Genomic DNA, 26,151 nt, shown 5'->3' with positions numbered 1-26,151 from the left:
GGAGGGGAGTCACCTTGGCATCAAGAACAGCACCAGAGCTGCTGGGGAACCGGGCGGGTGACTTGCCCTTGGCATCCCTCCCCCAGCCAAGGATAGAACCCAGGAGTCCGGGTTCCCAGCCCCACCCCCACCTGCCTCCGTTTCACGCTCAGGGCTAAACCTCAGCAGCAGGGGGTTTCCCAGCCTGCCCCATAAGTGCCTGTGCTGGGGGAGTGGGGTGGGCAAGTCACAGGGAGCCCACGGGGGGAGGTCACTGTCACCCCCCCAGATCTTGCCCAAACTCAATCTTACTCCCCCCACAACCCAACATGGTGGACATGGGGCCAGGCTGGGCCCCCCTGTGCTTCCCCACCCCACGGCTGGGCAGGGGAGGGGGTGCCCACTCTGGGCACTGGCACCACCGAACAGCTCTGGTCCTGCATTATTCCCAGGACTTGGCTGGATGGCGTGTTATTGAGCAGGGCTGGCCGCGAGCAGGTTTCGGGGGGTAGGGGGGGGTCCCTCGCAATAAACCAGAGAGCAGGGCCGGCCTCACACTCACGGGGGCCTGCGGCTGAAGACGAAGCCCGAGGAACTTAGCTTTGCGGGGTCCCCTGTGGCGTGGGGCAGTTGCCTGCTTGCTACCCCCTAACTCCAGCCCTGGCTTTTAATCTCCTGGCACAGGCGGGCTGGGGAGAATTTATAGCCTGTTGGGAGGGCCCCATAACCCCTGTCCTACAACACTCTGACCCCAGCCCCTGCCCCCTAGAGCAACTGACCCCCTGTAATGTCAGACAGCAGCCAGTGGACCCCAGGAGCCGGGCACCGCCCCCCAGCCACCTTCCCACCTCCGCATACCAGGGGCAGGGGTCCCTGGCTGGACACCTGAACGCCACATTCAGAGCCTGGCAGGGCACGGGGGGCCATCGCCACCTGCTGGAGAGCTGCAAAGGGCACGGTGCAGCCCTTGAACGGGCACAGTGCAGCCAGGAGCAGATGGAAATGGGACAGAACCCAGGAGTCCTGACCCTTGGTGCCCCCAGCTCCAATCGCTAACCCCTCCTCCCTTCCCAGAGCCAGGGATAGAACCCCAGAGTCCTGGCCCCTGGTCCCACCCCCAGCTCTGAGGATAAAACCCAGGAGTCCTGGCCCCTGGCTCCCTCTAACCACTAGACCTGTTCCTTGGGCCTACAAATCCACCCGAATTGTGAGCTCACCTGCACCAAGGGAGGGGAAGTTCCTGCACTGTCCTGCCACTAGCCGGTGACAGGGAAAGGTGCCCAAGGGGGCCAGTCCAAACCCAAAGGTCGCCTGGGCTGCGCTGAACAATAGTGCAGAAGCGGAGGCCAGTGAGCCAAGACTGGCGTACTGGCAACTAGGCCGAACTGGGGGACAAAATCCAGAGGGGCTGGGCCGTTCCGCCCCCCGTGGGCCCGTAGAGAGCTGGGGAGACAAACGGGCGAGCGTGAGCGGGTACTTTACAAGCCGGCTGCACGCCAGGCCCCAGACCGCCAGGGCTCCGAGCGGCTAATCAGCCCACGTGCTAGGCCCATGGGCACAGCCTGCCTGTAGAATATCACTGCCCTCGCTAGGGGGTTCAGGGCGGAGAGGAGAAACTGAGGCAGAACGGGACTGTCTCTTAGCTGGGAGCCTGGGGCAGAGATTTCCAAGGTAGCAGGGACAGCTGCGCCAGGGCCACACCCCGGGGAGGAGGAGAGGGAGGTTTATCTGAGCCAGGGCCAGGCTCCTCCCCCCAGGGAAGCAGCCACCCTGCTGCTGGCAACCTGGGAGCAGCAGGAGTGCCATGTGAAGCACCGGGAACCCAGTGACCTGCCCAGGCCAGCTCCCTGCTCTGAGCGCCTGGGAGCACTGGGCCGGGCTTTGACGGGTTTGTTCACCCCCACGCCAGCTGGACACGTCTTCGCTTTCCAGGAAAGAGGAGATGCTGGAGAACAAGCTGGAGACCCGACCCCCAGCAGCGAGGTCTGGGCCCAGCCCGCACAGGAGGGCACGTGCCCCACAAACTCGGAGGAACAGCCAGTGCAGGTATTCATGCCCTCGCCTGCAGATAACACTGCGGGTCCCATGCCAAACAGCCTCGGGCACGTGGCTGGTTGGTATGAGCGCAGGGCAGCACGCAGCGGTCCCCGTCCCCCTCCAAGGACACCGCCCGCTGGGGAGGAAGATGCCAGGAGGCGGGCAGATAAAAGTAGTGTCGGTTTAATGGTCTGGGCGTTTTGTTCACCACCATCGCGGTGTGGCTGCCAAGCCCCCCCCCCCGACCCCTAGCATGGGGGAAGGACCCACATCTGCTGCATTTTGCTCTCCCAGGCCGCGCCCTCTTCTGCAGATGGGCACGGGCACGTCCCCGCTCTGTTCGCTCGCCACCGGAGCCCCCAGGGCCTCGACATTAAAAGCAAGCTAAAAAAAATCTCACCCTGCCGCGCCCTGGCAGAATCAGGGGGGCTGCCTGCTGTGGAGGCCACGACGTATCACACACACACTCACACGCATGCTGCCGGCTCCGGGCTCAGCACCCCCTCTCCTGGCTGGGGAAGACACGTGCCACCCCAGGGCACTGTGATCTCACCCCTCGAGGTGGGAGCCGGCACCGCCAACGCTGCCATTGTCCGGGGTGGGGGAAGGGAGGCGGCAGAGGGTCCCCCGGCGGGGAAATAAATAAAGCTGTCCGAGGCTCCGGAAGGAGGCCCCAGCCGGGATCACGTGGCCTTGTGATCCGGGTGGCTCTTTAGCTTGTGGAATTTGACGCTGTCCATCTTTTCGAAGCGTTTGCCGCAGTGCTCACAGGTGAAGTTGTACTGAACTTCCGAGGTGTGCTTCTTCATGTGCCAGTTGAGAGACGCTCTCTGACGGCACTGGTACCCACAGATCTCGCACCTGGGGGGGGCCAGACAGCGTCACGCAGGCTGCACCCCTCGGGCCCGTCCCAGGGCCTGACTGCGGCACACCCCTAGCGAGCTGAGGGCTCTCTCTGCAGGAGTGCGCTCCCTACCTCTGCTGAGCTAAATACACCCCACCCCACTGCCCGTACTTTCAGCTGGACGTGGCATTTTTCACTTCCTGGTCTCACTGTCAGGCAGCATTACTCGGTGCTGTTAACAGCCCCGTGCCACACCCCAGAGGTGTCTGCATCTCAGCACCAGGCGAGGGATCCTCGTATAAACAGCTGCCACACCCCGCCCCAGAGGCAGCTGCATTTCAGTGGCGAGAAGGGCAATCTCCCCACCACCTTTGAAAAGCGCATTAGGATCGGTTGGGGCAAAGCAACCTCATCTCAAGCAGCGTCACTAATAACAGGCCCAGGCACCACAGGGGCAGATCCACACACCCCACCCCACTCGCCCTGGCTTGGACTCCTGCTGATGCGCTCCACCCCAGATGTGGTGGCACACAGAGGTGCTCCGCTCCAGGGGCTCGAATGAGCCTGGGTCAGGTTCCTAAATGGGTCACCCCTGAGCCCCCCAACTCCCCCCGCACGTACTGGAGGGGCGTCTCTCCCGTGTGTGTCCGGCGATGCACCTCCAGGTGATTCTTCCGCTTGAAAGATTTCCCACAGGTTTCACAGGTAAATTCACGGACGCCTGCGGGGCACAAAGAACGGGGGGGGGGCATCCCCGATTCACAGTCAAGGGACCTCAGTAGGAGAATCCAGAGTCCCCCTCTGCCCACCCCCAGCCTGACACATACAGCAAGCAGAGCCTTAGCCTGCCCAAAGGGGTGACGCCTACCCAGCTGGGGCATCACATAGGGCTTTTGTCTCCCGCATAAGTCTGAGACTGCCAATGGTGCCAGCTAAAAAAGTGATGTCCCTTAGCTCAGGCAGGAGAGAGCCCTGCTTTTAAACCGGGATCAATCCCAGGGGACAACCCAGCCAGGGGGTCAAGGGGGTGTCCTGAGGATTCCTGCATTAGCAGATCTCTTCTACAGAAAGATTTCCAGCAAACGCTTCTGTTTGTTCTGGATTTTTGACTCTCTCTCCACCCCCCATAATGTAAGTGTTGAAAGTGAGACAGCTGATCCCGGGGGGAATCCGAACCAGACCCAGTTCCCTTCCCGGGTGCTCTGGTGCCATGCAGGGAGCGGGACGGGTCCGGGGGGAAGCGAAGGCTACGCAGAGGCAGCTGAGTGCCCAAGAACCAGGCGCCATGTGGCGAAGGCGGAGCGGCGGCTGCCGTCGCATGACCGGACGGCCCCAGCCACACGTGCTGGGGGAGCCAGCGTCTCACCAGAACAGCGCAGTGCAGGACAAAGGCCAGCAGGCCACGGGGAAGAGAGCCCAGGGGATGCACCTGAGTGAATGATCATGTGTCTGCGGAGGTGGTTGGACAGGTAGAACTTCTTGCCACAGCCCGGGTGGGGACAGACTTTTGTTTTCCCTTTCCGGTGGACGAGGTTGACGTGATTCTGGAGAGACAAGGAGGGGCGGGGACAGAGGGCTAGACCACACTCCCACCACACACAGTCACAGCAGAGGCTGCTACAACCCCCCCAGTAACGGGCAGGAATTCCCACATCAGACCTCGTCCCTCTCCCTCCCTCCCAACACGGCGCCTCGGCCACCACAGCTGGGGCTACCCCACTCTCCAAACTCAACCTCGACAAACTCCCTCACCCCACAATCTACGCCCAGAGATTCCCTCCCCCAAGATGACACCCCGTTGATACAGCGTTGGAACCAACCTGTCCCCAAAGCCAGCGCAGGGGTAGCTTACGGATTCACTAGGGAGTAGCAAGATGGGGCGCCAAGGCTGTGACGTTAAATGATTTCCTAATTGTCCAGACATCCAAGACTAGATCAAAACCTTGGTTAGACACTGAACCGGGACTAATCTGGCCCTCATTCCCTGAGCTATTCTTCCTGTTGTGCAGGTGGGGAAACTGAGGCAAAGAATGGCTAAATGACTTGCCCCAGGTCCCCCAGACAGTCTGTGGCAAAGCAGGGAATTAAACCTGGCTCTCCCTCGTCACTGAGTCACGCTCCGTCGCTGTCCCTTCTCTCAAGTGCCAAGCAGGCTCAACGGTCGGGTTTTGTGAGAAAACGCAATAGAAACATCTCCAGGGCGCTGTCACGTTCCCAACGCAGCCTGTAAGCGCCACCCCCTCGACGGAGGTGGAAACCTGCCACGCCAGGCAGGCCCTAGCGACCCATCAACCAGGACGTGAAACTCACCAGCACCAAAGGGAAAGTAACCGCCCAGCATCACTGCTCAAACTCCCGCTGCAGAGAATCACCAGCCGGCCCGAGCATTTCCCTGTCTCCGGGGGGAGGCCAGAACGAGGCTCTCAGCCCCTTGGAGCACCCTTCACACCCCACCCCAGGGACAGGGCTGCGGGAAACTGACACGCACAAATCGTACCTGAAAGCTACTAAGTGCTACGTAGACCTGGCTGCATCCTTCATAAGGGCAGTGGAACATTTCCAGCATGCCGTCGGCATCCATCACGCGGCCCCGTCGGCTTCGCCGCCTCCTGCGCGGGGAAAGGAGGGGTCAGCCGCAGGCAGGGGAAGGCAACGTGCTGCCCGCCTGGCTGGGGAGAGACGGCTGCTGTGGAGGAAGCAGCGGAAGGCTCCCAAGGCAGAGGCCTGGGGAGGGAGGGGACGCAGACAGCCCCAGGTTTACCCGTCTGGAGTGAAGCCGAGCTGCCTCAGGGTTTGAGCAACAAATGCAACGCACGGAAAAGGGAAGAAAACGCTATGCGGCTCGCTGACACAGCCGGCCAGATCTCTGGCCGAGTGGGGAAACCGAGGCACGGGCAGGGTCAGAGACCTTGCCAAGCCAGCTAAGCGCTTCGCCGCGACACTCACTTCTCGGGTTCCTTCGGAATCTCGTAGATGATGGCCGACATGTCACTGCCGTCCATCTCCTCGGGCTCCGGCTCCGTGTTCTCTTGGGCCGGCTCCAGCTCTTCCGGCATCTCCATTTCCGGGGGGGGCTGCAGCTCCTCCTTTTTGAGCCCATAAAGGTCGTCTTTTTCTGCCACCACAAAACAGGTGTCAGAAGGGCCGCGCGGCGAGAATCTGGGGACGCTTTTCAAACATGAAGCCGTTAACACGCAGGCCCCATCCCAAAGGCAGGCAAGAGCCACCGGCCACTGAAACGTAGCTAGGTCTGCTGCAGAGCACAGCAGCTGTTTAACACCGCACACGGGGTCAGGGCAAGAAGGGGAGAGTCCTGTAGCCCGCTGAACCTACGGATGGCGGAGGCGAAATGCAGTTACATCAGGGTTAACACTTAACGGGAGGTCAAGTGACCTGGGATTTTTAATGGGGCACATGAGTGGGCACCACACTGGGACATCAGATCCAGGGGTCAGCGCCCCCTATGGATCCCCCCCACCCCGTCACCACGCTGGGACATCAGATCCAGGAGTCAGCGCCCCCTATGGATCCCCCCCACCCCGTCACCACACTGGGACATCAGATCCAGGGGTCAGCGCCCCCTACGAACCCCCCCACCCCGTCACCACGCTGGGACATCAGATCCAGGAGTCAGCGCCCCCTATGGATCCCCCCCACCCCGTCACCACGCCGGGACATCAGATCCAGGGGTCAGTGCCCCCTATCGATCCCCCCACCCTGGCACCACGCCGGGACATCAGATCCAAAGAACAGCGCCCCCTACGGACCCCCTCCCTGGCACCATGCCGGGACATCAGATCCAAAGGACAGCGCCCCCTACGGACCCCCTCTCTGGCACCATGCTGGGACATCAGGTCCAGGGGTCAGCGCCCCCTACGGACCCCCTCCCTAGCACCACGCTGGGACATCAGGTCCAGGGGTCAGTGCTCCCTACGGAGCCCCTCATCCTGCACCGGGGTCACTAATGCAGTGAGAACGCCCCCTACGGAGTCACCCCCACGCACTACATTGGGGGACTGGAGTCAGCACTAACCCAGAGGAGAGCGCATCCCTTACTGAGCGCCCCAGCTCACTCCCAGCAGCACAGCGCCCCCTAGTGCCGTGCTGTGACCCTGGGAGAAGGCCCCATGGAACTCACGGCAGCATTTTTCACGGCACTCTCGGATCCCTTTGGAGGTCTCCCCTCCCAGTACCGACCAAGCTCCCCTGGCCTAGGTGGGGGCAGGGGGGCAGCCCCCCCGAGGCCTGGTCACATCTACCTTTTTTGGTTTCAATGCACTCCCCGCTCTCCACCAGTTCCCCACTGTTGGGCTGCACGTTCTCCGGCTCCGTCTGGGTGTAGGCGGCGACGCCCTCGATCACGGCGCAGGGCATCTCCTCGCCCCCACTGCTGGTGACGTTGAGCTGAATGCCCTCCGCCGTCAGGGCGTCGTAGCCGGGCCCGGCGATGATGATCACCTGGGAGCCCTGCATCATGCCCTGCACGGGGCAGCTGGCCACCACCTCCCCGAGAGTCTCCTGCGTCACGTTCTCAAAGAGAGTCCCGTGGCCCGAGCCCACCTGAACGGGCATGGGGACGCACACCACGGTCTCCATGCTCTCCGGGCCGTTGAGAGGCGGGTTGTGGCACATGGCGGCGCCCTGCTCGGCCGTCAGGTTCTCGATGTGGTGCTCGAACGGGATGTGGATGCCGTCCTGCGTGATGAGGCCGCTGCTGCTCCCGCCTTCCACGGCCGACGGGGGCGGACGCTGCTGGGCCTTGGCCTGACGGTTCTCGGGCTGCTCCTCCGACCCCGAGCTGGAGCTCTCCTCGGAGGAGTCCGAGCTTCCGGCCCCCACGCCGTTGCCAGCTGCAGTGGGGAGAGCGATCAGCAGGCGTGGATTAGAGCCACGGCAGGACCCTCCCCTGGCTGCTCCTACAGCCTAGCGTTACCCTGCCCAACCCTCAGGGCTGGGGGGGCGCTCATGGCCTGCTGAGGTGCCCATCTCTGAGCACCGTAACGATCACCGCCCATCCAGCTGGATCTCACTTAGCCATACTAATTGAACATCTGCCTCACAGGCCTAGGGATCACTCCCCTTACGCTGAAATGCGGCCACCTCTGGGGTGGGATGCACTGCAGCGCCATACAACAGGCTACAGTAAGCGCCCCCCTGCCCACCGGCTGCCTTGGGAGACTAGGATCCCGGCCGCTCCCCTCCCGCTCACCATCGTCACTCTCGTTCTCGGAGTCGCTGAGCGGCTTCAGCGGGGAGTGCAGATCCTGGAAGTAGCGGTGCCCGGCCTCACACTGCCACACGGCCGTGGTGTACAGCCCGAAGGTGGGGTCCAGCTCCGACAGGTGTGGCTCGTAGGGGCAGCGGTTCTTGTGGTCCTCGTACCAGATCACCATGTTCTTCAGGCAGTTGACGTTCCGCCTCCTTCCTTGGGGGGAGGAGAGAGGCACGTGAGCCGACCACAGGGAACCAAAGGGGCGTGCCCTTTGCTAGCGAAAGACAGGGGGGAGCACCCCATTGGGTTAAACCATTAGCCAGAAGAGTACTCTGTCAAGTGATCAACCGTTTGTGAGCAATGGGACAGTCTGTGTGTGTACTACCCCTGCTAACGACCCTGGCACCCTAAGTTCCAGGGACCCCCGGCTGGTACAGCCCAGGTTGTAGTGGGGGAGTTCCGGCCATCCACCACCCCTCAGCCCTGCCTTTGGGTGCTGACATGACCCAAGGAGGGCGAACTCTGGAACTGGGAGGAGAGGAATCTGCTTCTAGACTGACTCTCACTCGCTGTCTGTTCCACGGACACGCTGGGACAGGCGGACTGCGGGACTCGGACACATTTCAGATGGCTTTCTGTACAGATGCACCGATGGAGCCAGGGGCAGCAACGCGGCCTCCAGGTGAAGCCTGTTTAGTTTGCAGACCAGGCTCTGGGCAGACACGACCAAATCATACCAAGGTTATGGGCCTCATGGGTAGGGGGGAAGCAGTAGACATGACAGATCCTGATTTTGCAGAGGCTTTTGACACAGTCCCAACTGACAATTGCATAAGCACTCTAGGGAAATGTGGTCTAGATGAAATCACTAGAAGGTGGGTGTACAACTGGTTCAAAGACCACCCTCAATGAGGAGTTATCAATGGCTGGCTGTCAAACTGGGAGGGCGTGTCTAGGGGGTCCCGCAAAGGTCAGTCCTGGGTCTGATTCTATTCAATATTTTCATGAATGATTTGGATAATGGAGGGGAGAGTTTGCTTAGAACCAAGCTGGGAGGGGTTGCAAACACTTTGGAATACAGGCTTCGAAACCGTAACATTCCGGAGACACGTGGAAAGTAGCACATTTAGAAAGGAAATATGAAAAGCACAACTACAACCCGGGACCGACTGGCTTGGCAGCAGTACCACGGAGAAGGCGCCGGTGTTATAGTGGATCTCACATCGAACACAAGTCAACAATGTGATGCAGTTGCAAAAGCAGCTAATATCATTGTATTAGCAGGAGCGTCACATGTAAGACGCAGGAGGTCACTGTCCCGCTCGACACAGCGCTGGTGAGGCCTCAGCTGGAGTCTTGTGTCTAATTCTGGGCGCTGAACTTTAGGAAGGATGTGGACAAACTGGCGACTCCAGAGAGTCACAAAAACAAGCAAAGATTTCAACGACCTGACCTATGGGGAAAGGTTAAAAACGTGGCCATGTTTAGTCCTGAGAAAAGTCAACCGAGGGGGACCTGAAGTCTTCAAATAGGTGAAGGGCTGTTACAAAGTAGACAGGGATCAATTGTTCTCCATGGCCACTGAAGGCAGGACAGGAAGTACTGGGCTTCATCTGCAGCGAGGGAGATTTCGGTTAGATATTAGGAAAAACTTTTTAACTAACTCTAAGGGGAGTTAAGCTCTGGACCAGGTGTCCAAGGGAGGCTGCGGGATCCCCGACACTGGAGGTTTTAGGTTGGACAAACCCCGGTCAGGGATGGCTGAAGTTTATTTGCTCCTGCCTCAGCACAGGGCGCTGGACCTGAGGAGCTCTCGAGGTCCCTTCCAGCCCCACATTTCTGTGATTCTATAGCACTGCCAAGACAGTGGCTGCTGGCCCGGCACGTTACACCTGAAGTAGGACCTGTCCCTGCTGGGTCTCCCAGCCCCCCAGAGAAAGGACAATTCTTTCCCCAGCTGGTCTCTGTGTGTGAGCTCAGAACAATGGAGCAGTGAAGTGCCATGACCGCACCCCTCCTACTGTCACAAGCCTTCTCTGTCATTCCTATAGAGCCTCTTTGACCGTTTGTAACATTACCAGGAGAGGGGCCTCTACTGCCGCATTGTAACGCTGCCTCCTTCCAGGGCACGGAGAGCTCACACCAGAGCTGCACCCTAACCGCAAAGGTCTCCTTCGGATGCTGGGCCCAGGCCGGAACAGCCATAAACGCTCAGCAGGTTGGCTCCCTGCTTTGCTAACACCTGTAATACCCTCCTCCTCCACACAGGCAGAGGGAGGTCTGTCTGAGGAGTCCTACATCTCCATCCTGCTTTGCCAGCTCTGGCCCTGTGTGTCACCGGCCCACCATTTCCTCTGGCTGTGCTATGAACTTTGGCAGCCCACAACCTACATTTCTATAGCCATTTCCCCACAATGGGAATGCAGCCACCTCTGGGGAGAGCACAGTGGGGTGGGAAAATGATGACTAAGGCAGTGGGGTAAACCCCCTTGGCAATGTCAGGGGGCACTGAACGTCTGTCACAGGCCTGGTCTACGCTGGGGGGAATCTAAGATACACAACTTAAGCTACGAGAATAGCGTAGCTGAAGTCAACGTATCTTAGATCGACTTACTTCGCGTCCTCGCGGCGCGGGATTGACTGCCGCCGTTCCCCCGTCGACTCCGCTTCCGCCTCTCGCCCTGGTGGAGTTCCGGAGTCGACGGGGAGAGTGTTCGGGGATCGATGTATTGCATCTAGACGAGACGTGATACATCGATCCCCAATAGATCGATCACTACCCGCCAATCCGGCGGGTAGTGTAGACATACCCTAAGGTATGTATACACCCCTGTAACCGTGGTATCTGAGCATCTCCGGTCATTAATGGGTTTAGCTTTGCTAGCCACCTGGGTCAGGGCAGGTCTATACAGATGACAAACTGAGGGGCACAGAGGCAAAGTGACTTGCCCAAGGTCACCCAGGGAGCTGGGGACATTGCTGGGAACAGAACCCAGGGCTTGCAGGTCCAAGGCTCATGCTCTAACCAGTAGCCCACCCTCACCCCCAGGAGCAGGTTTCAGATCTGAAGCTCAGACCCACAGAAAACTGCACAGCTCTCGATCTCCCTCCTTCAGAGACGGGCCAAGCGGGGCTCAGTGACTTCCAGCCCGCCACCGAGCCTGCCCAGCCAACCTTCCAGCACGAACAGCTTTAGATCTACTGTCCCTAGCCGGATCCCTCCAGAACAGTCCCGGGGCAGCACCAGCTCTCCGGGCCCGGACTGCAGTTTTGGGTTATAGACGTGAAAACTCCACTGCGCTCTATGGACGCCTTCAATGGGCACGTAGCCTTGTAGCTCCTTCACTCAATGTCACGCCAGTTATTTCTGCACTAGTTGTCCCCCCAGTAAAGACAAGAGTAAAACACCAGCCTTTACCACCTGTCAGCATCAGGGGTCAGACCTCGAAAAAATCAGCCTGTGGCCCACACTACTGCAGCAAAGCGCTGCGTACGTTTGCGAAGAGGAGATCCTACGTTCGTGTAGCTACGAGACAGGCTAGCTGGGTGAGCAATTCTTACACATCAGGGCAGATGGGGTCACGCAGATTATTATTTATTAGGTATGTTACGGTAGCGTCTAGGAGCCCTAGTCACGGAACCCATTTGTGCTAGGCACAGAATGTTATTGTTTAGGTGTATTACGGCAGCCCCGATGAGCCCTAATCACAGACCAGGACCCCATTATGGTGGGTGCTGTATGTAATTTATTAGGTATATTACAGCAGCACCAAGTTGCTGTATGGCCCAGGACTGCATTTTGCTAGGTGCGGTACATTATGTATTAGGTGTATTATGGCAGTGCCCCCACCACATTGTACTGGTGCCTGTACGTTATGTATTAGGTGTATTACGGTAGCAGTAGGGTTCCCTAGTCATGGAGCAGGACCCCACTGTGTAAAGTGCTGTACGTTATTAGGTGTATTACGGTAGCAGTAGGGTTCCCGTCATGGAGAAGGACCCCATTGTGTTAGGTGCTGTACAAACACAGACAAAGGCCACCTGGCGGGGGATTGGACAGATGGCTGTGCTAGCACAGAGAATTGTAAGAACGGGTTTCTGGGTGCAGACACGGATCTTTGACGCATTCTTTGTGCGCCCACATTCAGACATTGTCACAAGCTGGATCCCCCCAGGACAATTCACTTACTTTTCTTTCGTTTTGGCTTTTTAGGGATTTGCTCCCACGGTTTCCTGCAACAGAAAAAGAGAGAGCACTGATTTAGCATCAGGGTCTATGCATCTGCTACAGCCCCCAATGCGGTCATATCTGGACATCTCAACCATTTAGCTTAGGAGGCAGGGCTGTGCTATTATCTCCCCCCCCCGCCCCCCCCCCGCTTTTACAGATGGGGAAACTGAGGCACAGATTCAGTGACTTGCCCCGGGTCATGGTACCTGCACCTTATGTGACGCAGATCTCAAGAGAAGAAATCCCAGCAGGGTTTACTGCCAAGGTTTATAACAGGAGCAGGGCTACTTATTTATTGTTTTTTAAGACCACAAAGAGCTCTGTTCTATTAGAACACACAGGGAGCGGCATCCATCCCTTACATCATCAAACCTATATCGGTTATTCCTCTGTCTGAAAACCAGCCCCCACATTCATGCCCTTTTGCAAAAGAAATAATGTAAAGGGCTTAGATCAGTGACCGGTGAGCGATCTAAACCCTTTGCTCCCAAATTCTCACAGCCATGGATTGCTGATCTAAACGTGACAGACCACGAAATCCAGCTGACTAGATGCTACCCGAAGGACGATGCCCTTAATACGGTGAGGCCATGAAGAACACTTTAGTCTGTTTACTTCCAGCGTATAATTAACCTGGGAAATTCCCCGTGCAGGCAGGGCCGGCTCTGGCTTTTTTGCCACCCTAGGCCAAAAAGCCACCCGCCACACCCCTCCCCCAGCGCAGCAGGGGAGGGTGCCGAGCCCGGCCGCAGGCCCGCAATCCCCGACCGGCTGGAGCGCCGGGGGGAGGGTGGCAAGCCCGGCCGGGGCTCTCCACTCTCCCCAACCAGCCAGAGCTCCGGGGGGAGGGCGGCAAGCCCGGCCGGGGCTCTCCGCTCTCCCCGACCAGCCAGAGCGCCGGGGGGAGGGCAGCGAGCCCGGCCGGGGCCCCGCCGTGCCGCCCCGCTCCAGGCGCCACCCCAAGCACATGCTTGGTGGGCTGGTGCCTGGAGCCGGCCCTGCGTGCACGTTATTATATAAATAATTTAAGGCCAGATTATCTCATCTGATCTCTTGTATATCACAAGCCACGACAGACACCCCTAAACTGAGCCCCGTGACTTTGGTTAGACTAAAGCATTTTAGTCCTCAGGAGACTAAACTGTGCCATGGGCAGAGAACAGGGGAGACCGAGGTGCCACCGATGCCCCTGTGATGGCAGGGAATTGTTCAGATCAGACGCGCCCAGATGATACCAACAGGCGAGCCACCCCCCATGCTGCAGAGGAAGGTGAAAATCCCCAGAGTCCGTTATGCTCGCTGAGGCCGTGAACCTGCAGCGAAATGCATGAAGGTGGATCTCTGCACCTTCACAGACCCACAATGACTGATGCAGGACCACGAGAACTCAGATAATCTGCCCACGTCTCTCCCGTCGCAGGATCAGCACCTAGGATACAATATCACAAGGGAAATACACTAGTTCTCGTGTAGGAGCTGGGGTCAGAGAGTAATTTCCCTGCACGGTATAGTACTGCCTGATGAGATCTCTTCCCCTGAAGCATTCAGCACATCGCTGGCAGGGCACACTGAGTTAGAAGGACCAGTGCTCTGATCTGGGATGCAGGCTGTGACACTAGTGTGATTTAACAATCACCAGGGGAGCGGCAGAGAGCGTAAGCAGTTCTGCTTTAAGATAGTTCTCATCTTTGCAGACCCACAGCAGCTCATCACTGGAATTCAGTCACGACAAAAGCAGAACGAGGCGTGTATCTTAGGCGTGTCTACACTAGGGAAGGTTTGCCGATACGGCTGTATAGGCAAAACCTCCTAGCACCAAGCAGTTTATCCCGGCGAAAGAGCATTGCCTGATCGGGCCAGTACCCAGAGCAAAATGAGCTGTACCAACACTATGGTTTTGCTGGTATAACTGCATCTATGCTACGGCTTTGGCTGGTATAAAAATGTTGGTGAAAATCACACCCCAAAATGACATAACTGTATAGGCAAGATTCTTCACATTTAACACCTTTCTAGAGCCCTTTCAATCCAAGGGTCACAAAGTGCTTCACCAAATCTCAGACGTCCAACTCCCCCACCATCTGTGTGTGATATTATCCCCTACATACGGGGGGGGGGGGGGAGGAGGACGGACGGACTGAGGCACAGAGGTGTGCGGTGACTTGACCACGGTGTTCGCATACCATGGTGATGGGGGTGGTGTAAAAATGTGACTAGAGCAGAAGGTCATGGGGGAGTCTCTGAGAAATCTGGGGGCAAAACCCAGGAGTTTTGACACCATATCACTTGCTCTAACCACTAGTTCATATAATCAGACATTTTGCTGTCAAATGAGAAGGTGGAGGCCTGGATCTCATCCCATCCTCTCAGTCTACTGGCTCCATCTCAACTGGTGATGGAGATGGGAACAGATTGGGGGTGGGGAAGAGGGAATGTGTCTATCCATGCAGGGGCAAGATATCCTCTCCCATGTAGAGAGGCTGGCGTTTGATACCCCATCTAGCCGCTCACTACCCCGTCAAAGCACATTGTAGGAGCGTTCTGTCCCCTAGAGATGTTATGGGGGCAATGGGGTTAACACCCCATGTGAGGGGTGCTGGTCTCCCCCAGGCTTCCCTCTTCAGCCCCTGCTCCAGATCCAGCAGGAAGAAGATATAAGGGGATGGGGGTAGGGAAAAAGGGGTCCATCCCCTTACTTGCTGTCCCTGCCCCAACAGGAAGGGGGCATATGATGATGCAGTCAGGGAATGAGTAGTACCAGCCAAGTGAAGTGGTCCTGGCTCTCAGTCTAGGAAGGAAATGGTATATGGGATTGGGGGGTAAGGGATGGGGGGGGTCCCAGCTCACTCAGGGGTCTGATCTCCCACCTCCCCCAGCTCTCACCTGTGGCACCCCGCTTGCTGCCCATGCTCCAGCAAGATGGTGGGGGGGCGAGTACAGGGATGGGGATAGAAGAGGAGGAATCACTGAGGGGCCTGGCCCAGCATATATGGGGAACGGGGGGGAAATCTGGCTCAGTAGGGGCCGGCTCTCACCTGCAGCACCCTATGCACTATCCCTGCTCCAGACAGAAGGGTGTGTACAAGGAGAGGTGGTCCAGGGCAGAGGGTTGGGGGGGGGGCGGCTCTCACCCGCGGCGCCCCACATGCTGCGCGCGCTCCAGCCCCAGCAGATAGGGGGTGCACGGGGAAGGGGGGCGCGGCTCTCACCCACAGCGCCCTGCGCGCTGCCCCCGCTCCAGCCCCAGCAGATAGGGGGTGTACTGGGGAGGGGGGCACAGGCCACTGGGGCGGGGAGGGGGCCTGGGGGCCCGGCTCTCACCCGCGGCGCCCCGCGCGCTGCTCCCGCTCCAGCCCCAGCCAGTAGGGGATGTACGGGGAAGGGGGGCCCAGCCCGGCGGGGGCTGGGGATCAGGGGACGAGTTTGGGGGCCCGGGGAGGGGGGTTGGGGACCCGGCTCTCACCCGCACGCTGCCCCCGCTCCAGCAGATAGGGGGTGTACAGGGATGGGGGGCCCGGGGAGGGGGGGGCCCGGGGAGGGGGATGGGGGTCCGGGGAGGAGTTTGGGGGCCCGGGGAGGGGGGTTGGGGGCCCGGCCCGGGGAGGGGGGCTGGGGGCCCGGCTCTCACCCGCGGCGCCCCGCGCGCTGCCCCCGCTCCAGCCCCAGCAGATAGGGGGTGTACAGGGATGGGGGGCCCGGCCCGGGGAGGGGGATGGGGGGCCCGGCCCGGGGAGGGGGATGGGGGGCCGGGGAGGAGTTTGGGGGGCCGGGGAGGAGTTTGGGGGCCCGGCCCGGCGAGGGGGGCGGGGGGCCCGGCTCTCACCCGCGGCGCCCCGCGCGCTGCCCCCGCTCCAGCCCCAGCAGATAGGGGGTGTACAGGGATGGGGGGCCCGGGGAGGGGGATGGGGGTCCGGGGAGGAGTTTGGGGGCCCGGCCCGGGGAGGGAGGATGGGGGGCCCGGGGAGGGTTGGGGGTCCGGAGAGGAGTTTGGGGGCCCGGCCCGGGGAGGGGGGTGGGGGGCCCGGCTCTCACCCGCGGCGCCCCGCGCGCTGCCCCCGCTCCAGCAGATAGGGGGTGTACAGGGATGGGGGGCCCAGCCCGCACGGGGATGGGGGGCCCGGCCCGGGGAGGGGGATGGGGGGCCCGGCCCGGGGAGGGGGATGGGGGGCCGGGGAGGAGTTTGGGGGCCCGGCCCGGGGAGGGGGGTGGGGGGCCCGGCCCGGGGAGGGGGGTGGGGGTCCGGGGAGGAGTTTGGGGGCCCGGGGAGGGGAGTGGGGGGCCCGGCCCGGGGAGGGGGGCTGGGGGCCCGGCTCTCACCCGCGGCGCCCCGCGCGCTGCCCCCGCTCCAGCCCCAGCAGATAGGGGGTGTACAGGGATGGGGGGCCCGGCCCGGGGAGGGGGATGGGGGGCCCGGCCCGGGGAGGGGGATGGGGGGCCCGGCCCGGGGAGGGGGATGGGGGGCCGGGGAGGAGTTTGGGGGCCCGGCCCGGCGAGGGGGGCGGGGGGCCCGGCTCTCACCCGCGGCGCCCCGCGCGCTGCCCCCGCTCCAGCCCCAGCAGATAGGCCGCCAGCTTGGCGTCGCTCCAGCCGCTGCGGCGCCGCAGATCCACCCAGGGCCCGTGCGCCTCGCCCAGGTACACCCGCCGCACGTCGTACTTCTTGCGGGACTCGAGGCGGCGCCGGGCCCGGTCGGACTCGGTCAGGCGGGGCCGCCCCCGGGCCTTGCGGCCGCCGGCCCCGGCCTCCGCCTCCCCCGCGCCGGGCCCCGCCTCCTCCTCCTCGGCCTCCTCCTCCTCCGCGGCCGGGGCCGGCTGGGCCGGGGCCGGGCCCCGCTGCGCCTCGCTCATCCCCAGCCAGCCGGCCGCGCCGCGCAGCCCGTTGTCGGGGGTCTCGGAGGAGCCCGGCGCAGGGGCAGTGACGTCACCGGCCCGCGACCCGCTTCCTGTTTCCGCCCCTTAGCTGCTCCGCGAGAAAAGTCGCATCCGCCGGCGGCGCGCGTGCTCAGCTGATTGAGCCCTACGCATGCGCACCCAGCGCCGGTTGGGTCCGCACTGCGCCTGCGCCGGGAGATTGGTTCAGGGCGCAGGAGCCCCTCTCCAGCTAGGCTCCGCCCTCAACATGCCCACAGTGATACGAGCGCCTGAGCTCTTGATGCGCATGCGCTTGAGATTGTCTCCCTCCATTCCCCCCCCCCCGCGAGATCCCTTGCGCATGCGCCCCAGCCGTGGGTGCCTGTCTGTGACCCCCCCAGGGAGGGCAGCCCCTGCGCAGCCAGACCCCCAACCGCCCCCAGGGGCAACCCCCCCCGGGCAGACACCCGCCCCCTCCACCCAGCCCCTCCTAGGGCCCAGCCCCACAGGACCAACCCCAACCACCAGGGCCCAGCTAGCACCCACCCCCTCCACCCATCACGTTCCCCCTCCGCCTGGGCCCACCCCCACAGGACAGGCCCCAGCCCATACACAACCATTCCACCCAAACCTCCGGACAGACAGGCCAACACACACCCCTGCCAGCCAGCCCAACCACTCCACCCACCCCCCTCCCCTGCACGCTTGGGCCCACCCCCCCAGGACAGGTCCCCCCATGGCCCAACCAGCACATGGCTGCTCTATCCACCATGATCCCACATGCTTACACCCAGCCCCCAGGATGGACAGGCGCGCGCACACACACCCCCCATCCCTAGACCCAGCCAGGGCTTGGACAGTCCACCCACCATGCTCCCCCGCACAGGAGAACCCCCACCACCAGGGCCCAGCCAGCACACAGCCCCTCCACCCATGCGGTTCCCATGCCCAGCTGGACTTGACTAGCTGACGAGCTGGGTGGATGCAGCTCAGACCAATCACGACACCCCCCCCCCCCCCCAGCAAGTAGCTGCTCTGTGATCATCAGCAGCAGCACCCTCCCAGTCCCCTCAGCCAGAGCAGAGTCTGAACACCCCGTCAGGCCAGCTCCTGGCTAGTTTTCAGAGCGGCTTCAGCAGAACGTATAGGGAACTGAGGCAGGCTCTCCTAGGCGCCCCCCACTGCACAAAGCCATGTTGTAATGTTGACCTGCCCCCATTCCATGGAGAAGGACCAGCAGGGCCAGGACAGGACTCGTTCCCTGCCTTCTTCGGAAAGTGCTGAAGGCTTTTTAATAACGTCGCTGCTCCACGGCCAGGGGCATTGGTTTAATAGGAGCTGGGATTACAACTCAGGAGGCTCTGGGCTCCCACTGCCGCGATCAGAGACCATCCAGAACAATGATCAGGTCCAAACGTGAGGCTACTACACCAAATTGTCTAGCAACTAAGCGCATTCACCCCATACCCAGTACAGTCCTTAATGCTAGAGCGAAGGAAGCATGGGCATGGGGGGGAGGCAGATATTCACAGCACCCCCATTACATGGGACTCTACTAAAAGTGGCTTAGACTGATTGAAAGGACGGATCCGTTCCTATGCCACGGTGGCTGCTGAAGCAGATTCCCTCTGGCCCATCTGCTCGATCAGCAAGGCAGGGAGGGAGCCGCATGCAGCTAAACAATCCCCAAGGAAGGAGACGAAACGGAGACAGGTTTAAAGTTCTTGCTTCGCGTGCCAACTTTGCGGGATCTCCTCCTCGCCGCTCTCCGAGTCCGAGCCCGCCTGGAGCTCTCGGGGCCCCGGCGTGAGGTGGAACACAACCGGCGTCTGACTCAAAATGGGATTGGTTTGCTGCAGGCCCAAAATCCACTTGGCCAAAGTGGCCTGATCTCCTGCCCCGGCCATGCACATGGCAAAGATGGGGCCTTCCACCGCTGCAGGGGACAGGACAGAAAGAACAGAAGCAGCGTCAATATTAACAAACCCCACAACACTTTGCATACAGTACAATGGAGCAGTGGACTCCAGTAGTGACAGCAGGGTGACTGGAAATCAGGATTCTTGGGGTCCTAATCTCACCTCTGCCCCTCCCTCCACAAGAAAACTGTCAATTCACCGAACAACAATAATCCTCCACCCTCAGGAGGGAGGCGGCTTGTCTGTCAAGGACTTCAGGTCCCCGGTGCAAAGTCCACACATCCAGGAACTATTTTTTTCACCCGGCATTGAAATGCGGCCACCTCTGGGGCAGAACACAACAGCTGCCACACAGCCGCTTAGAACAGAAGTCACTACTGTATCCTGCTGCAGAGGAGTTCTGATTTAACGTATTCAGGTAGGGAAGAAAAGTATTTGCTGATCTAAGTGACCTTAATACTTTCTTTCTTGGGGGATCAGATATAGAGATAAGAGGGGGAGGGAAAAGATCATTCTTATTATCCTGTGATCGCTCTTGTAAATTGTGCCAGGGCTAGTTTATACAGTCCTTGCAGACCTCTCTCAGAAGCTCTGGATTAGGATAGGGACTTAACTGTGACAGTAACCTTCATCCAATGCTGATCAGGCCTGGATTTGAATTGGCCACTTAGAGGTTGACAGCAAAATATTACAAGCCTTGGAAGCTTATACCAAGGGGGAGTGGCTTTGGTTAAGGGGTGGAGTTAGGCATTCAGAGGCAGTAGGTTTAGGGCGAATGAAGACAGAGATATCCGTTAGCCTCTGGAACAGCCTCCAGAGGGATGGATCTATTTCTGGGATCTATTTCTGTTTCACTGCCAGCTGCTCTGGCTCTCTGTTGCCCGACCGTCCCAGTAGATTTGATTTGCTCTAAATGCGCCCCCACCTCAGCAGCCCAGCCCCACGTGTGTTACCTTCATCCACGTCAAACTCCTCGTCGTCCCACGGGCCCCGATCCAGGTCCAGGTCGAGGTGCATGGGGTAGAAGAAGTTCCTCTCGGAGTCAATCACCTCTTCCTAAGGGGGAGGGGTGAAAGATATTTATACAGGGGGAATAAGTACCCCTCCAAACACCTCTACCTTACCCACTGGCTAACCAGCACCCCTGAGCCACAAGCATCTCTCTGCCCTCCTTGGACAAGACAAGGCCACTCTTCAGCTTGTGCGGCCCCTGGATTTCCAGAGAATGGCAGTCCAGTGTATCTGCAGAGCGAACTTCCTGCCCGAAATCCCTGAGCCCGCCCTGAACAGACCCCCTAGGTGGAAGAGGGGGATCTCGGCCTCTGCAGTGAGGCTGTTGGGGAAGGGCCTGGCCACTGCAGATTGTGCTGGTGGTTTCGACAATATGTTCCCCACCCCAGCTAGCAATGAGCTGAGACCTGGCAAACTCATTATGTGCAGGCCCATGAATGGCTGTCAGGTGGAGGTAATTATTGGTCTCCACCAAAGCAGGAGGGAATAGAACTGGTGCCCCCCGAGAGGGGAAAGCCCCATATTTGTCTCTTGACTCCCCTGAGCCAGCCAGTCCCCATGCTGGGGTCTGGGTCAGAGACAGCGCCCCCTATAGGGGAAAAGCCCCCATAGCCCATTCCCCACACCCCATGAGCCAGCCCCTGCCCCTCCTCCACAAGACTTACAGCATTTCCAGAGTGACTCATGTCAGTCACCAAACCAGCACCAACTCCATGGAGTTCGCAATGCAGGAAAACAGCCTGGAAATACAGACCCTCCTCCCCAGAGCCCACAGCACGCTGCTGACAGCCCCAGCCCTGCGCAGGGAGGCAAGACCCTTCTTTACCTTTTCCTCAGGCGGTAGCAGCTCTCCCCGGAGTACATAATAATAAACACACGTCTTCTTCAGCCACAAGGGGAAGGGGCCCTCGACAAACACGGGCCTGGCCGGATTGTGATGAGCCAGGAGCTCCTGCTGATCGGGGCTCTGGATTCCTAAAGGGAGGGGAAACCACACACGCCACAAATCAAGGATTAGCCAGCCGGGGAGAGAACGAACACAATCCGATGGCTCTGCGCTGAACGGCCGTCACACCAAGCCAAAGCACCGCAGGTGGGGAAGCTCTCCGGAGCAGGAGCCGTGTACAGCACCCGGCTGCGATTCCTACCTAGGAGCTGGGCTTGTGATTGACAGCCAGGACTCCCAAGCTGCGCGTCTGTTACCCCAGATGCAAGAGCGGGATGCGATGCTCTACAGAGAGGCGTAGCTCGTTAGCGTCTCTAAAGACACTGGGCTCCTCAGTGCTGGAGCAGAGTCATTATTTAACGGGGGAAGGAAGGGTTAGAGGCGAGGCTATAAGGAAGGTGAGCAAATCCATGTCAATGGGGCTAGAGAGACGCCCCCATACCCAACCCGAACGCCCCCCCCGCCCCCCCCGCCCCCCCCCCCCCCGAGTCTGTCCAGGGTTGCGTGGGGCTTAGAAATTGCGAGCCACGTGGGCTGCTTCCAGCCAGCAGCTCGAAGGACCGTATGCTCTCTGTGCTGACGTCCCCTCTAGCTAAGGCTCCAAAGGCGACAGACAACGGGCTAGAGACTTTTCGCTCCCACGTAATCCAGCACCGGCCAGTCAAAGGCAAGGTTGTCTGGGGCATCCCGTACCTACGATGTGCGGTTGGGTGATCTCTTTTCCGGCATCCGAAATATCCACCAGAGGCATCTGCGGGGATGAAGACACCTTCGTTAGAGACAGCATCCTTCACGTACGTGGGATCCCTGACCCACTGCCCCAGTTCAATACAGCCCAGCAGGCTGTTCAACCCAAGAGGCCGGGCCCCCTGCCCGAGCTGGGGACCCAGGTAACAGAGGAGTAAACTCCTTGGCGCATAGAATAGTCTAGAGGGTGCTCCGTGCCCCGGTTGCTGCAAGCACCTTCTCCTCTGCATCGGGCTGTGCTAGGGGTCGTTCGAGCTGACCAGAGCGAGCTTTGCCTCCAGCAGCGGCAGCCGGCTGCTCTTTCTGGGACTCCACCGCTGTGCGGCAAGAGGCCCTGGCGCGTTAGCGTCCCTTCCCCCGCGGCGCTCACACCCCAGTGCACGAGAGTCGGTCACTCCCATGGCGACAGGCAACGCGCTACAGCCGAGCGCCTTTCGTTACCTGATAGACCGTGACCTTGGCGCTCAGGTCCGCGGCGATCCGCTGCAGGCTGATCCTGGCGAGGTCAACGGGGTCTCGGGGGAGGGCCGCCGGGACCGGGTAGGGGTTGACATGCTTGAATTTGGGGAACCAGTACATGAGCCGCCGGTATTTGCGAACGGGATGGCTCTTCTCGCCAAAGATCTGGAGCAGCAGGAATTTCGTCTGCTTGTTGGGCGTGATGCCTGCGCATACGAGGGAGGAGAGGCGGGTAAGAGACGCATTCACCGGCCCTCACCGCAGAGGCTAAGGGACAGAGGGGTTAAGCGACTTGCCCAGTTCAGACGGGGAGTCCTGGGGGGAGAACCCAGGAGTCCTGACTCCCACTCCTCCCAGCCCTAACCACTAGCCCACACTGCTGCTATGGGTGTTTAGGCACCCCCCACCCCTACCATAGCTCTCCATCTGCTCCAAGACGCGGATCCCACATTCCTGCTGCCTCGGGTAGTGGTTGAACATCCTCTGGATGTAGTTGCGGGGCACGAACACTTCCTTGGGGAAGACGTCCAGGATCTTGTTATAGACGTCGAGCTCCCGCTCCACCCCAAACTCCGGCATCTTCCTGAGGGCGATGTTGATGAACTCGACGTGACCTCGCCGCCGGACGTCTCTCTGGCAGAAGAGCTCCAGCGCTCGGCTGAAGGCGGCCTTGTTCCTGTCTCCCTCGTGGGCCAGCTCGAAGAGCTCGTCTAAGGGCACCAGGGACCCATCACGGGGCCCCCTGTCTTTCTCCTTGTCCCCCCTTGCCGAGGGGACGAGCTCGAAACGGCTCAGGGCAGCGCTGCTCCGGATGCTCCGCACAGGCACCAGCCAGAAGCGCTAACAGAGAATTGGATACAAACGGGGCCTTTAGCAGCTGTCATGTTACCTGGTGATTAGAGCCCTCTCAGTGGGGCAAGGCCCTAGATATCAGTCCCACACTCTACAGCGCCATTCCATTCCCCTTGCTCACGGGCACTGGATGCCAGGTCGCAGGCCAGCAGTGACTGGTACCATCTGACAGCTGCTTAGCAGCCTGTGTGCAATGAAACCGCTAGGTCTCAGACTACTTCCCAGCAGCCCCTCCTGTCCACCGGACCGATCCACTGCGATACCACTCGTATGAACAGGTGCCTGCTGCCCCTCTTTCCCCGCCCCTCGGATTACGACAAACGGGAGCGGTGGTGGGTCCTCAGCCCCTCTCGAAATCAGATCCCTCTGGGCAGCAAATGTTGGGCAACCAAACAATACGAAGGAAGAGAGGTTTTTAAAGATGCACAATCCCCTCCCTGGGGCTTACTCCACAGAGCTGCCCATCTGCCCTGAGCCGGTTTCCTTTGGACTGGGAGCTGCTCGGGGCCGGGCCCACGTGGACTTTGTCTTTCACGTGGTGCCCGGCCTGCTGCCCCGCTGAAGGACGGCTGGTACCTGGGCACTGCTTCCCTGCAGCCATGGGAGATCCCTCCCTGGAGCGGCTTGCCGCAGGACGCCTCGTCCGGCGGAGAACTCTCGGGCCAGGAGCAGCTTCCGCACACAGTTCATGGTGGGGAGTTTGTCCCCCCGGCACGGGGCGGAGGCTGGCGAGGAAGGAGAACTGGGAGATTCAGAATCACGGGGAGGACGGGACAGGCTCAGCCATGCCTGGCCTCCAGGGTTTGCTTGAAACAGACAGAGACGTAACTTAGAGATTTACCGTAGCACACGGGGACAGGAAATCTACTGGGGGGAGGGGAGAGCTCCCCACCACCTGTTCAGGCGCCCCCCCATTCATGGTGCCCCATATGCATCCACACACACATTGTCTGTGTCCCCCACAAACAAGTTCAACCCCCTCTCCCCCCAAACTCCCATATATCCCCCACGGGGAGGGGAGGCCTCCAGACCCCCAGCACCGCCATCCCCTCATCTCACACATACACTTCCCAGACACTGCACCTCCCGACACCCCACATGGCCATGCCCCCAGCCCCCCAAAACCCCATCTCCACCCCACACCTCCAGCCCCCCATGGATCCTATGGCACACTTCCATGCCCCACATCCCGTCCACACGAGCATCCCCATGGCACCCTACCTCCCACCCCCTCCACATGGGCAATCCCCCAGCTCCCCGAAACCCCATCTCCACCCCCCACCTCCATCCCCAACTCTCACCCCCTCCACATGGGCAATCCCCCAGCCCCCCGAAACCCCATCTCCACCCCCCACCTCCATCCCCAACTCTCACCTCCTCCCAGCTGGGCAATCCCCCAGCCCCCCGAAACCCCATCTCCACCCCCCACCTCCACCCCCAGCTCTCATCTCCCCCCTCCCCGTCTGGGCATGTCCCCTGGCACCCCAAGCCTCCCCGCCATATCCGACCCCAGCCGGCCTCACCCCACTGGGCGCCGCCATTTGCGCACCGCCCCCCCTCTAATCCCTGCCGGGTCAGGGGGCGGGGCTAATCACACGCGCTCCTTCTAAACCCCGCCCACTCCCAGGCCCCCCCCACAAAATCACCCCACCGGGGCGGGGAGCCCCTGGGGTAGAGCCGGACACGTGGGCCCACTTGCCTCCCCCTCTCCCGGGCAGGGGGCGCGCCCCTGAATCCCACCCACCCCCCCGCAGAGGGCCCGGACTCCTGGGTTCTATTCGTGGCTCCCCCCCCCCATCCCCTCAGATTTTAGCCAAGTCCCTTCCTTTGTCTGTGCCTCGGTTTCCCTGGCTGGGGCTGGGGCGAGGACGAATCAGCCAGTGCCCCGGAGCTGCCAAGCCCTTGGCACCCCGCCTCAGACGTGCCCGGACCGGCGGGATTCCCTGGCTGGTTACAGAACAGGGGGCACCTTGTCCCAGGTGGGGGTCCCATGGGGCAGAGCCAGGTACGAACCATGTTGTGTCCCCCCCCCCCGACTCCGGGTGGGAGGACTGGCCTGCAGCCGGGAGGTTTGACAGCCCCCGCAGCCCAAGCATGGAGTTCTTTTCTTTAATATTCTCGCCTCAACCCCCCCCCCCCCCCAGATCACGGCCCCCTCATTATGTCAGGCGCTGTATAGACACAGTCCCTGCCCCACAACGAAAGGCAGGGTCAATGATCCCATTTTACAGCTGGGGAAACTGAGTCACAGGGCAGGGCAGTGACGCACCCAAGGTCACTCAGGGATTCTGTGGCAGAGCCGGGAACTGAACCCACCTCTCCTGAGGCCTAGCCCAGGGACCCCCTCCTCCTCCATCTCCTCGCTGGCCCAGAGGGTGCCCTGGCTTTCCTTGCCCCAGCCCTGCTTTACCAGACCCCCCCTCGGGAGGTCACCACCTGGGCATTGCTCCAGAGGGACTCCTGCTATAAACAGCTGCTGCGGTCCACCCCTGGGTGACTGCACCTCCGCGCTGGATGAGGGATCTCTGTTTAAACCACCCCTGGATCCCACCCCAGAAGTAGCCGAATTTCAATAGTGGATTACGGGATCCCTGCCTTTATTTTGTATATCGCTTTGTAACAGGCTTCAGCCTGAAAGGCGTGTCTGTAACCGTGGGGCTGTGGCAACAGACGAAAGCAGCAGCATCCCTCTGTAAAGCATTGTACATTGCCCCAGGAGATGGGTGTATTGTAACTATGGTTCAAAGGGAGAAACTGAGGCACGGGGAGCGGAAGTGACTTGTTCATGGTCACACAAGGAGGCAGTATGAGAAGTGAGACTAGAAACCCAGGAGCCCTGGCCCTAACCACTAGACCCCCCCCCCCCCCCACCGCCCTGCTCCTCTCGGAGCCAAGAATAGACCCAGGAGTCCTGGCTCCCGCCTCCTGCTCCAACCCCTCCCCCCAGGCAGGGACCGCACCCAGGCGTCCTATTTCTTTCCGAGCCACCCCCACGGCGGCGCTGGCTCGTCCCTCACCTCCGGACCTGCCACCTGGCCGGCTCCCACCGCGGGGTGGGGCGGGG

General features: G+C 60.6%; 2 protein-coding genes across 6 annotated transcripts; both read right to left on the bottom strand.

Annotated features, from left to right (window-relative positions):
• Positions 1 to 2,183: 2,183 nt before the first annotated feature.
• Positions 2,184 to 17,272, bottom strand: ZNF653 (zinc finger protein 653). 3 transcript variants are annotated; one of them, XM_065576580.1, is made up of 10 exons: positions 16,822 to 16,962; positions 15,000 to 15,091; positions 12,262 to 12,305; positions 8,070 to 8,285; positions 7,120 to 7,710; positions 5,807 to 5,975; positions 5,358 to 5,469; positions 4,290 to 4,404; positions 3,482 to 3,581; positions 2,184 to 2,877 (listed from the first exon to the last, which is right to left on the bottom strand). In XM_065576580.1, the coding sequence occupies exons 2-10, from the start codon at positions 15,029 to 15,031 to the stop codon at positions 2,700 to 2,702; spliced, it is 1,557 nt and encodes a 518-aa protein (XP_065432652.1). In that variant the 5' UTR covers positions 15,032 to 15,091; positions 16,822 to 16,962; the 3' UTR covers positions 2,184 to 2,699. The 3 variants fall into 3 exon arrangements, with proteins under 3 accessions (XP_065432652.1, XP_065432650.1, XP_065432651.1); XM_065576578.1 differs by lacking the exon at positions 15,000 to 15,091 and having other exon boundaries at positions 16,822 to 17,272; XM_065576579.1 differs by lacking the exon at positions 15,000 to 15,091 and having other exon boundaries at positions 16,960 to 17,271.
• Positions 17,273 to 18,468: 1,196 nt separating this feature from the next.
• On the bottom strand, positions 18,469 to 26,127 carry ECSIT (ECSIT signaling integrator). 3 transcript variants are annotated; one of them, XM_065575931.1, is made up of 8 exons: positions 26,105 to 26,127; positions 23,664 to 23,893; positions 22,649 to 23,075; positions 22,218 to 22,441; positions 21,723 to 21,780; positions 20,910 to 21,058; positions 20,026 to 20,128; positions 18,469 to 19,089 (listed from the first exon to the last, which is right to left on the bottom strand). In XM_065575931.1, exons 2-8 carry the CDS (start codon positions 23,775 to 23,777, stop codon positions 18,869 to 18,871), a joined length of 1,296 nt encoding a protein of 431 aa, XP_065432003.1. In that variant the 5' UTR covers positions 23,778 to 23,893; positions 26,105 to 26,127; the 3' UTR covers positions 18,469 to 18,868. The 3 variants fall into 3 exon arrangements, with proteins under 3 accessions (XP_065432003.1, XP_005281403.2, XP_065432002.1); XM_005281346.4 differs by lacking the exon at positions 26,105 to 26,127 and adding an exon at positions 24,611 to 24,733; XM_065575930.1 differs by lacking the exon at positions 26,105 to 26,127 and adding an exon at positions 24,462 to 24,620.
• Between the last annotated feature and the right edge of the window lie 24 nt (positions 26,128 to 26,151).

The sequence above is a fragment of the Chrysemys picta genome, chromosome 22 (assembly GCF_011386835.1).
Source record: "Chrysemys picta bellii isolate R12L10 chromosome 22, ASM1138683v2, whole genome shotgun sequence".
Lineage (NCBI taxonomy): Eukaryota > Metazoa > Chordata > Testudines > Emydidae > Chrysemys > Chrysemys picta.
The sequence above is the reverse complement of the archived record's forward strand: the minus strand, read 5'-3'. Positions and strand labels throughout refer to the sequence as shown.